Here is a 12,706-nt window from a genome sequence, read left to right on the forward strand (position 1 = left end):
AAAAAAAAGAAAAAAAAAAAGATGGCAGGCTCTATGAAGCTTTCAGAAAGCACCCAAAAACCTCAAATATTCAACAACATTATAATCAACATTTCAAAATAATTAAAATTATTAAAGCACTGTGATATAATGATTATTACAATGACTTGCTATTACTGAAGGAATACATACAAAACTAAAATCTGACTGCACCACATTATTCCTTTATCATAGTTTCACACTCCTTAACATAAAGTATAAAAGTCCTACTAAGCACTCTCTCCAATCTAGCTCCACTCAGCCTAAAACACCCATCACTGCATTATATACTATGTTTCTCAGTTTTGACTTTTTACATATTCATTGCTCTTATCTAGAATATTCTTCCACATACCTTCACTCAAGATATTCATCTTTTAAAGCCTACTTTGTCAAGTGGAGCCTGGAAGTTCAAGTCTATAGTACCTGGGAGGCAGAAGCAGGAGAATTTCAAATTCAAAGATAGCCTGAGCTACATAGCAAACTTGGGGCCAACCTGGACAACTAAATTTGATCCTATCTCATAAAACAAACAAAAATAGCCTGAACACATATTTGCCAATGAAGAGTTAACTTAGACATAAATCTAAAATCAGAAACCACACTTCTATGTTTGGAACTTACATCAAAGGCTGAAATGTTCTCATGACATACTATGTTTGAATCAGAAGATTAGAGAGTAACAACAACAACTCACTTTAAATCAATATGCAAACTCAGTGTAAGGCTTATCACAATCTTATAATACTATACATAGAGATGATTATTCCGTGAGATATAAGGCTGTCCAACTTCAAGACTTATTATGCTGTGACTACATAAATCCAGACAGTATGGTTCAGGGAAAGATCAGTCATACACATCTTTGGAACAGGTAAGATAAACCAAAGTAGACAAATGATAATATTAGTTTTTGTTTTCTGGGGCTTTGTTTGTTGTTTTCATCCTTTGACAAATGTGCCAAAGCTACATATTAGAGAAAAAAAATCATATTTTCAACAACAGTGATGAGAAAGCTCACTATCCACATATAAGCAAATCAAATTAAATTAGATCCATTTCTCACAAAGGTGAATTCAAAATGGATTATTAGAGACCTTAAGTCCTATAACAATGAAAATACTAGAGCAAACCCCAAGAGAAACTCTTAGAGATCTAAGACTAGGCAAGGCCTTCCCAAGCAGTTCTCCACGAGCCCAGCAAGCAACACAAGAATCAACTGAAAGCACCGTTGGAAGCATAAAAGTATCTACACAGCAAAGGGCACATGCCCTACAGGCTGGGTAAAACAATTGCCAGCTAGACATCTGACAAAGGATTACTATCTAAAGCAACATCTGGAAAAAAAAGTTCAACACCAAAAATATAGCACAAATACACAGATGAACTGGACAGTTCTCAAACTATATACAACTAGCCACTAAGTATACAAAATAAAATTCAACACCTTAGCCAGCAGGGAAAGGCAACTTAAAAGTACACGGAGGGTCTATCTCACTTCAGTCAGTATAGCTACAATTAAGAAACAAACAATAAATGCTGGCAAAGAAGCTGGAAAAGAGGAACCTTTGTACCCTGATGATGAAATCTAAACATTGGCAGCATGGAAATCAGTGTGGAGCATCCTAAAAACCTACAAATAGAACTGCCCATGACCCCCATGTCCAAGCTGTACTACACTTCCTTATATGTAGCTCACAGACTTTAAGTCTACATCACAAAGACACCTGCGCCTATACACATCAGCCAAGACATAGAATCAGCCTAGGTAGCCATCAGCAGGTGAACACACACACACACACACACACACACACACACTCTTACATTCATACATCATACATACATAGACAGGCAGACAGACAGACGGACGGACAAACAGACAGACAGACAGACAGACAGACAGACAGACAGACAGACAGACAGACAGATGAAGATAGAAAGGAGACTATGTGGGGAAAAGCTGATTGAAATGTGGGATTGTAATTGTAGAATTCTAGCAAAAATGACTGGACATCTTCCCTTTGGGGAAAACTGAAATTGAAATCACCCAAAGTTCTGTTTGTTCATACATGAAATCACGCATCTGGTCAGAAACAAATTTCAAAGCACCATAACAACTGTACATTGACATAAGCTCTCTTCTATTACCTGCCATGTTGTCCAGTATGTCTGAGCCCCAGTCTCCTTGGAGGACTGAAGTTAAAATGTTATCAAACAAATGCAGCTCCTTCACACCAACAATTTTGTCCCGAAACAAGCGCCGTGCTTCATAGGCTACAATTTCGAGCACGTAATCTAATGGATGGTTAGAGGACCCTAAGGAGGACAAAATTTTCTTTAATTGCAGGAAGACTTAAATTATTTTCAAGTGATCTATTTAACATAATGTTATAAAATAAATATATGGTGAGAATCTACATACCATAATTTTGGAAGCAGGTAAACAGAAAAAAATGGAAAAAAAGTTAAAATTCATTTCTTTAATAAGCTGGTATGTTTAAAACAGTGTTTATAGTTGCTCAATAAAATAATCATTTCCAAATTGCTTAATAAAAATGGTTTAGCTATAAAAGAAAATGATTTTACCTTTTCTAAGATCAAATTTGTACAGTGATAAATAAGTTACAAAAAGAATAGAGTATATTTCTATCCTTTTAATAGTAATAAACATAATGAAGCTATTTAATTTAATGTAATAATAGTTGTCATTTTTAAATATAATTATTACCAAAATACTTATTATACAAGTATTAAATAATAAACAAGTATACAAGTTCAAGTTATAAGGAAATTATACACACACAGATCTGAAACTTACCTCCTTCTAAATCATATCTGAACAAGCCAAGAACCCACTGAGTGAGAATGCAGGGTGTGAAGAAATAGTGGCTGTAATCATCCACTGTGAATTTGGCCCGCACCTGGAAAAGAACACAACGCAAGCAGTTTGCTCTCAGTGCTTGCATCATTCTCTGTATTTCCTGTCAACTTAGACTCATCGGAAGGCCAATGTCTGGCTTCTTTCAATAGAACTGTTGTTTCATTTTGTTTTTTGTTTTTTTATTAGCCTATATAATTCATCCTATACATTTGACTCGTGTTTGTTTTTTGTGGCAGAATCTCACACTATGGCCCAGGCTGGCCTAGAGCTCACTATGTAATCATGGCAATCTTCCTGCCTCAGTCATCCAGGGACTGGTCCAAGGTTTGCACGACCATGCCCAGCACTTCAAAGTATTACTCCAAGATCAGCTCATAGGGTTCAACAGACTGCCAAAGGTTGGGGTGGCATAGGAGTACAACTACAGAAACTTTAAACTGAAGAACTAAAGTAACAGCTGAAATTCTAAAACACCCATAAAACTCAATGAAACCACTCCAAAATCGAAAAGTGTTCTAGTAGTGAGAACCAGAATGGCACTGAGTGTAAAGGCTGGCCCTACCCCACAGCCACAGCCATTCCTCTTACTGCCATCTTGACTGTTAACAAGTATATGCATTTTTAGCTGGGCGGTGGTGGTGCACGCCTTTAATCCCAGCACTTGGGAGGCAGAGGCAGGCGTATTTCTGAGTTCGAGGCCAGCCTGGTCTACAGAGTGAGTTCCAGGACAGCCAGGACTACACAGAGAAACCCTGTCTCGAAAAACAAAAACAAAAAAACAAAAAGAAAAAACAAGTATATATTTTTAAAGTGACCTCGTCCTTCCTAACTTATCCTTCCAACTTCTACCCAGCCTTGTAAGAGCATCTTCCACAAACACTACCTACACTATTCCTTTTATTCCTTTTATCTAACAAAATTTTCATCATCAAATACTTTGTGGTTTTCTATTGTTTTTCCCCCCAATTCAGATCAAATTTTACTTTACTTCCTCATTTAACTACCACAGACACTAAGTTATTCATTCTGTCTAGCAGCATGTAACCTGAATATGTTGTCCCTGTGTTGTCTATCACACTATACTAACTGTGACAAGAAGGAAAAGCCAGGGCATCAGCACAAAGATAGGATGAAGCCAACAGACCAGGAAACTACAACATAAACTTTTATGTACCTGTTCATACACCTGTACCATAGAGCCTGCTAAGAGATAAATTTTTGATGAAGAACCCCAAATAGAATGATTCTTCAGATTTTTATGCAGAACTGCTTCCAAATATGCTCCATAGATTGTCTGTAACTGTTCTCTTTCTGGGTAACTAAAAAGGAAAGACAAAAAATAAGAAAGCTGAAATAAATCAATAGCCTAAATTACTATCTTCACATTAAGATATAACTGTGTAAGCTTTCAAGCTACACTTCTCTAAGACCCAGATCTCTAAGGCTGCCCAGGGATCTGAAGAGGCTCAGTCTCTACTTCTCTGAAAATGCTGACTAGATCCCTCAGTGTCTATTCTCCAACAGTAGAAGCTTTATAGAAGACTAATCAAACTATATAAAAACAAAAATTGAAAAGCCATTCATCTTCAGAATAAATAGTATATTTTACTAAAAAAAAAAAAAAGCATTTTAAGTTAAGTAAAGCCTATATAAAGGGCAGCAATTCAGGTCAGAAGTCTAAGAAAATAAAGGACACAATAAACACTAGCCTGTTTCTTCAAACCAACTTTACTTCCATGTAGATTAACTGGCACCAAAAACATACCAGTAAAACCAATAGTCATAGATACATGTAGTTAGCAGGAACCTGTAACCCACAAAGATAAGGAAGGAAGGAAGGTGAAAGGTCACAAAGGGACAGTGCTATGAACACAGTACTCAGAAGTCCTAGTCACACCCATGATCACAGGATGGACAGATGGACTCCATCCCAAGTCATGAGCTCTAACTCACCTTTCATCACATTCAACTCCTGTCAGTTATCGCCATACATTTTAATAATACTGGTTTTGTGAGATACATAAAACATTTATGTCTAAGAAAATAGTCATGGTACTCCCACAGTCATGGTACCATTTTTTATGACACCCCACACACAATACAAACAATCTAAGCATCCACCAATTAAGGAGAAAAGGAAAAATACATAGACATAAGGAAATAGGGTTAGCCATATAAATAAGGAAACCAAGGCATTTCAAAAAATTACGGACAGGACTGGTCAGTGATCATCATGTTAAGTAAAATAAGCCAAACACAGAAATGCAGACAAGACAGCACAATGCCTAAAAAAAACGCTGTGTTCATACAAGTAGAGAGTGGAGTGGTTGTTATGAGGAACTGGGCTCAGGAAAGAGGGAAGAAGGTCATGTAAAGGCTGGTAATGAGACGAAGCTGCATCTGAACAGGAGTAAGCAAGAAGTCAGAGGCAGCAATTGTATACTGTGCACTTCACAAAGGTAAAGGAGGAGATTTTGTAGGGTTGCGGACATAGCTCAGAAATAAAATGCTTAACTAATATGAGGGAACCCTAGGATTAATTTCTAATACTATAAAAAGAAAGAACTTTAAGTGTTTTCATCATAGTGATAAATATGTATGTTTAAATTGACTTAAACATTATGTATTTGATAACATCAGAATATTACATAACATCATATCAACAGGTACAATATATTTATGCTATTCATTAACTAAAAAGTAAATAAAGAGTTAAAGCTCTCAGTTGGTTCCTCCTTCTGATGTTTAGGGGTAAAGACATACAGAGTTTTATCTCCTTGTATAAAAGACCTAACATACTATAAGCCAGTGTGAAAAGTTTGGGAAAAAAATGTATTGGCTTAACCATTTTACTTTCTACGCTTTGAAATATTCTTGGTGGGTATCCCGAATAAAATACAAACAAACAGAAAACTGTTACTAAGATACATACTCTACGGCACAAAGACGGACAATAGACGTAAACCTGGTGGTCAGTTTGTGTCTCCCCAGTCTTCCTCCAGCTGACATGGAAGCTACAATCTGAATATTTTCCAGACCAACCCATTCCAAATTTTCATCATAAAATCCTTGATATGTTAACACCTATATGAAAACAAATGTTTATAAATTATTTTTTACTTTAGATTTCTCTATACTAAAATCATGCACTGATTGCTTGTCTCCTTGGTGTGACAAAGCACCTGACAAACCCACCCTAGGCAAGGTCGGTCTTACAGTTCAAAGGGACAATCTACCAGCATGCCCACAGGGCAGCAGGAAGGGGAAACTGTTAGTGCCACTGTTCCCAAAGTCAGGAGAGGGTGACAAACTCTGCTGTCCAGGTTCCTGCTCCATTTAATTTAGTCGGGGTTCCAACAAGATGAAGAATGCTGCCCATATTAGGGTGCGTCTTCCCACTTTAATTAGATGAGTCTAGAAAATCTTGGCACACATACACCAAGATATATCTTTGTATGATGATGACAAATCTTGTCAATTTGACTATCAAGATTAATCATAATATGCAGTATTATCTAAATTTTAATTATTTCTATATGTAACCACCACCTTTTACCTAAATCAGTAATTAATACATTTTAAATTTTTATGTCCCAAAAAATCATATTGTTCTACCCAGCATCCAGATAATATTATCTTTGATTATACCTCTTTCAAAATGTTTTCATTCCATTAAACAGTAAAATCCAAATAGTATTATAAATCTATTAGCAATTATTTAAAAACAAAAAAAAACCCAGGCTGGGCAGTGATGGTACATGCCTTTAATCCCAGCACGTGGGAGGCAGAGGCAGGCTGATTTCTGAGTTCGAGGCTAGCCTGGTCTACAGAGTTAGTTCCAGGACAGCCAGGGTTACACAAAGAAACCCTGCCTCAAAGCAACCCACCCCACCCCCCCAAAAAATAGCCAGGAGTCAGAAAGTAATAAAAAAAAAACATTTCAGGCTTTTCTATAACTATATTATCATATTCTACAGTTCCATAGACCAAATAAACATAGTGAACTCTAAAAATTTGGTACCTTTACTATGATACAATTCATAGAAGAATAAATCTTTTCTATTGAGTAAGAACATGTGACACAGTCAAAGAGGAAAGGGGGCTGGGCCCCAGGCTTTCAGAAAAAAGAGTATCTACAGTCAGGGGCAAACACAGCAGACATGGACGCCTCCCTCCCTTATTCCAGCTGCTGATTCCTGCACTGTCCCGACTAGTAAGAAGTATAAGGAACAGATTTCCAACTGGGGAATGGTTGACCTAGAACAAGACTTAAGTGTTACAAGAATTTAAATTCTGATGAGGTGTGCTAGATACGACGGGTCCAACAGAAGGAACACAGATTTTGTATCTGTAAGAAATGATACCGGTTCCTATTATAGGTAAAGGAGTCAGCTGCTAAAACTTACCTGCTGGAGAAAAGCCACCAAAGTGCTGGTCCCCCACTTATCAAGCTTGGGCAGGTTGATATCTTTCAGATACAATACGAGCCTTTCACAATCTTTTGGTCTGTATACTCGACCAGTGTTTGTACTGATTACCATGCAAGTCTGGCTCAGTTTCTGCAGAAGGTGCCGAGAAGTAGTCTGAGCACTGCAGTGGACTGTGGCAATCTCTGTGGAGCGGAGCTGAGAGAAGGCATACCTGAGCAGCATCCTACAAGAGACAGGTGACACTGGGTGACATTTCACTGGGAAAATGTGTCCAACAAAACATTCCTTACACACAATATGGAACTGCTATCTTTTTTCTGTTTTACTTCAGATTATGTAGAGAAGGAGAATAATGAATACAGATATAGTCACCACAGTCACCAGTAACTTCCTAACTTTCAAACTGAGAAAAAAGTATTCCTGCAAATCTTGCAGATCTTATAAGTTCAGTTTTACAAGATATACAGAATATATTATTTTGATCCCCCATAGTTTATGAAAAGATTTTAAATTTTCCAAGAGTTTTGATAACTAGCATGATTGTATAGAATTTTTTCAAATTATTACTCTGCCAACATACAGGTAAAACTAGTAATTCAGATTTACTCCTAAAACATTAATGATGTATGCTCTAAATATAGGTGGCCTCCATTAAGCTAGATACTATTTTTAATAAGAGAGCTGTACTCAACTGTTAGAAGACGGTTAACTCATATAGTAACCTTTAAGTGTATATAAAGAGTTCAATTTTTGTTGTGACTACATGTATTTTCTAAGACTACACAACCTTGGAGAGAAAATGACAGTCTTCTCTGTAGTCATTTTTTCTTAAACATGAGTGAAAGTGGAAAGTGTTCTTCATAAAAATCTAAGTGCTTTTAACCAAAGGAAACCTAATCCTTGGGGAGAAAAGAAACAAATTCTGAAGGCATTTTCTTACCCTTTGCCACATCCTTCTGGTCCCACCAGAATAAATGGCTGTTTGGTATCTGAACTTAGCCAGGGTTTGAAATAATCTAAGCCTCGCTGCATATCAGGAGTCTGAATGACAGGAAGAGTGTGGCCACTGCTGAAGTCATCAGCTGTCAGGCTCTCTGGCTTCTTCAGCACGTAGGATGCTAACTGTCCTCGCTCACAGTCATAGTAGGTATCCATTGGTCTATGAGAGTCTGGGGGGATCTCCTGGGCCCAATTAAAGACCTTGAGTGGAAAATGGTGTAATGAGGTATTTTTACATATTCATCAAAGAAAGTATCTCCACGGTAAATCGGCTTTTTAAAAGTAGTTTATATACACTTCACTTCTAAGCAAACTTTAAAATTAAAATAGCATTTTACCTCAATACAATCATAAGTACAATAAAATATATAAGAAAATACCAACTTAGTAGATATTTATAGATCAAGTTACAAAATAATAAAATATATTCAAGTTTTAATAATATTCTCTCAGATTGCAGACTTCAAGAATGCCAAAGCCCTTTATTTCCAACGTTTCCCAGAAACGGTTTGAGTTACACCCACAGCGTTCCATGAAGGATTCTGCTCTTCCACACTGAAGTTGTTGTTTGTACATGGGAATGTTTCAGAGCAGTACACAGGAAGGTGCTGAGTGGTACAGTGAGAGGTAAGAGGACTTGCAGCCATGGAGAAGCCAACAGGTCAGAGAAAGCACAAACAACAGCCCTAAGAACTAACAAACGAACACTGTTTTGGTCTTAGTTAATTACGCACTCCTGGTTACGCACTCCTGGTTACGCACTCCTGGTTACGCACTCCTGGAGAGGCCTGAGAGAAGGTTAAGGGCACTGACTGCTGTTCCAGACTACCCAAGTTCAATTCTCAGCACCCACATGGAGGCTCACAATCATCTGTAACTCTAGTTGCAGATAATACAACATTATATTCTGGCCTACACAGGCCCAGGCACACACATGGTACATAGACACACAAGCAAGGAAACACCCATACACAGAAAAAGAAAGAGAAAAGCCCCTTATGATATAGAAACTGGCTTTCTGACCCAGTGGTTCAAATACAATCTGACATTATTAAATAAATAATTAGAAATACCCTAGTATTTCTAAGTGCTAACACTATTCTAAAGAATAATTTAAAAACTGTATTCTTATGAAATTAAAGCTAAATGAAATAATGGAATATATTTATATGGCTAAATAGGTTTAAGCCTCACTTACTTTTATGTTCCAAACCTTACTTTATTATAAAATACCATAAAAATTTAGGAATATTAGAAGTTCTAAGTTTGATATACAGAAACATGCATACACACACAAACATGCATGCAGACCTATATTGATACAGATGAACTGTTAAGTCTACCAAATTGTATAAATTCATAACTTAAAGTTGCATACCTTAGAGTTACATCACTGTGTGTTGAGAATTAAAGGTCAAGAAAAGCTGAGAATTGTGGCTGAAAAGAGCCTTTAAAAAGTTCCTTACCTCCTTGGTAAACTCCAGACGCGATTTCATATTCAGATTTCCACCCAGTCCTCGTATAAGATTAATAATAAACTGGTCATGATATTTGCATCCATTGAGGTGGGACAAACCATTCATCACAGTCCCAACCAAACTTGTTTCTACCACATAGTCATTCTGTGGATTAAAATTCATGGAACCAAGGCAGGAAAGACAGATATTAACCAGCAAATGCCAAACCATACAAATTGACACAGATCACTGCCAAAAAAACCTTTATATCCACCCTTTTCATTTATTTAGGAATTATGGATATTTTTTCAGTTTACATGTAGACTTTGAAAATATAAAAATAATTTTTATAAGTAATTATACATTTTTGAACTATAAATGCTAGAATTCTCAAATAGATACATAGATACATTATGTACTTCCTCAACCTGAAGAAGATACAAACATATTCTAAAAACTTCAGACCAGAGCTAAGGTGGTTTGCATCTAAAATGCCCACCCCAGTTTCATGTTTTAAGGCCTGTCTCCAGTATGTGACACTATCATGAAGGTATATAATCTTTAACAGGCAAGATCCAGCTGTAGAAGCTGGTTCCCTATTCATGTTTATAGACACCCCTGGATCTGGCCTGTTCTCTACTTCCTTGCCAACATAAAGCACAGTGGTGTAAGGAATCCCACCCACACATCACCACTGCCATGAGCTCCATCAGCTCTGCTCTGCTTCCCTTCATGACATAATTAAGGTTCTGAAACTATTAGCCCAAATAGCTTTCCTGCCTTATGAATGACACAGACGTAACTACTATACTAAACAGACAAACATCACCTATTTCCTTTTCACCACTCCTCCATCTATCTACTCTAGGATTGAATCAGCTTGCCCTTTCATAGTGAATCTCATACCTAAGTAGATGTTAGCTAGTGTGTCACACCCTTATGCCAACACTCACACACGTACCAACATCAGGGAAGTTAGCAGACCTCAAGGACTGCACTGCTAGAATGAGATAATGATCTGGTGAAAAGATGGCAGACACAGATAGTGGGAATCCCACCGCCAGGACCATCTCACTCTCTTTTCTTAACAAACTTGCTCTGGAATTTACCATGAGGCATGACAGTCTTGTTCCCTGCCCTCAAAAACTTCCAGGTGAATGTAAACATACTAATATGGTTGATGAGTGTTAGGGTGGAAGCAAGCAGGAGAAACACCTTTGTCAAACTGAGGAAATCTTCCTTCTCTAAGGACAGGGAAAACTAGTTAGTCTGCATTATTTTAAAACTTCTCTTCATTTCTCCAGGTTTCATCCTCACAAAGGAAGAGAAGCAAAAAAAAAAGAAAAACTACAGCAAATTTTCAATTTTTGTATAATCATTATGAAAAAAAAAAATGACCTCTAGATGAAGTTCAGAGTAGTAGTTATTTGATATCAAAGGAATAGTTGCTATTTAATTTTTATATGTTTGCATTTTTCATAAAATTAATAACATCCACATCATTTTTTAAAAATTATGAATGCATGGAAACAGATTATAATCTTCTATTCATGCTAAGCATCTACTCCTGCCTCATGGTAAATTACTCCAAGACAGCAGTATTCCTGCCAATGCTGGTGATGGTCCTGATGTGTCTATGTGGCATTCTACTGCCCAGATAGACCCTTCTCTAGGAAGATGTGTTCTTACTAGATTGGACTTCACATATCTAGATGTCTATTTTTATTGTATAAGCAAATGCTTCAAATATTAATGTAAGTAACTTACTGTCCCTTTTGAATTGCAGTAATAGCTTACTAATGTATTTAACATGATATGCATGTAGATAATTACAGTAAGGTGAAACAAATGGTTTTTCCACTAAGAAGACAATCTGGTAGTCAAGCTTTTCAGGGAAGTGAGGTGAGATTCTATAGACACAAAACTAAGACTAACTAATGAAAGTAATGTAAGTGACCAGGCAAGGGACAATGGCAAAATCTACTCCATACCCAGATCCTAACAGAGCTCTACCACAGGCAGCAAGAGCAAGCACAACCCCTGATTATACATCCCACTTCACTTCATTGATCATAAAATATGGTCAACTCACCTGCTTTAAAACCCACTGTAACGCTTTTGAAAAATAATCTCCAATCCAGGTTTCAAGATTACTTCTGTATTCAGGAGGCTGATTCCTCAACCAAGATTTTATGAGAGAGTTAAGATCTGTTTCTTCATCACTACAGGAGATTAACACAAACATGCAAGCTACTTAGGAAGAAACTTAGGCCAACTAAAGTCCTGTTCCTACAGATCACAGTCCATTGAGGATGTCAGCCGTTAGCACAGAAAGTTGGCTTCGGTGACTTCCATGTATGTGCTGTATAAATTAGCAGTACTCAAGACCCTACAAAAAAGTTTTCACTGGGCCCCTCCACAGATACATGCTTAGCATACGTCAGGAGAAATAAAGGAAACGCAAAAGGTCCATGCTAGAATACACAGCAATCTAAACGTTAATAGATAGCTTTATTTTATATGAAATAATACATATTCTTTAGGCCTCATACAACCAATACCTGTGCCACTAACAATTTACCATCCTCTGTAGTAGTATGTTACTATTTCTGCAAAATATTCATAGCACCTACTTATAAGGTATATACCTTTTTATCCTTTATAAATATCAGTCTCATTCCTTTTGTGAAGTCTTTCTACTACATTTAAATCACTGTAAAATACATGATAAATATTGAATAAAAAAGTTTAAATTTATCTGTAAACTCACTTTTTACTATAATATTCTCACAAGATTATAACACTAAATATATGATAATACAATGAAACTATATATCTGAAATAATTTTTTTTTAATTTTTTTAATTAGATATTTTCTTTATTTACATGTAAATTTCTCCTTTCCCAGTTTCCCCTCCAAA

The 12,706-nt window shown here is 36.6% G+C and overlaps 1 protein-coding gene across 4 annotated transcripts in view; it reads right to left on the minus strand.

Annotated features, from left to right (window-relative positions):
- Dync2h1 (dynein cytoplasmic 2 heavy chain 1) overlaps positions 1–12,706 on the minus strand; it is a 258,114-nt gene that overhangs the window by 178,795 nt on the left and 66,613 nt on the right. For 3 of the 4 annotated variants that reach the window (XM_031344730.1, XM_031344731.1, XM_031344729.1), the window contains 8 exons: positions 11,878–12,007; positions 9,795–9,950; positions 8,270–8,529; positions 7,306–7,552; positions 5,832–5,983; positions 4,074–4,218; positions 2,837–2,939; positions 2,167–2,334 (listed from right to left, as the gene is read on the minus strand). In XM_031344730.1, coding sequence (XP_031200590.1) covers positions 2,167–2,334; positions 2,837–2,939; positions 4,074–4,218; positions 5,832–5,983; positions 7,306–7,552; positions 8,270–8,529; positions 9,795–9,950; positions 11,878–12,007 — 1,361 coding nt within the window. The remainder of the gene's footprint in view (positions 1–2,166; positions 2,335–2,836; positions 2,940–4,073; positions 4,219–5,831; positions 5,984–7,305; positions 7,553–8,269; positions 8,530–9,794; positions 9,951–11,877; positions 12,008–12,706) is intronic. The other variant, XM_031344732.1, reaches the window with a different exon arrangement.

Source organism: Mastomys coucha, unplaced genomic scaffold, assembly GCF_008632895.1.
Source record: "Mastomys coucha isolate ucsf_1 unplaced genomic scaffold, UCSF_Mcou_1 pScaffold23, whole genome shotgun sequence".
Taxonomy (NCBI): Eukaryota; Metazoa; Chordata; class Mammalia; order Rodentia; family Muridae; genus Mastomys; species Mastomys coucha.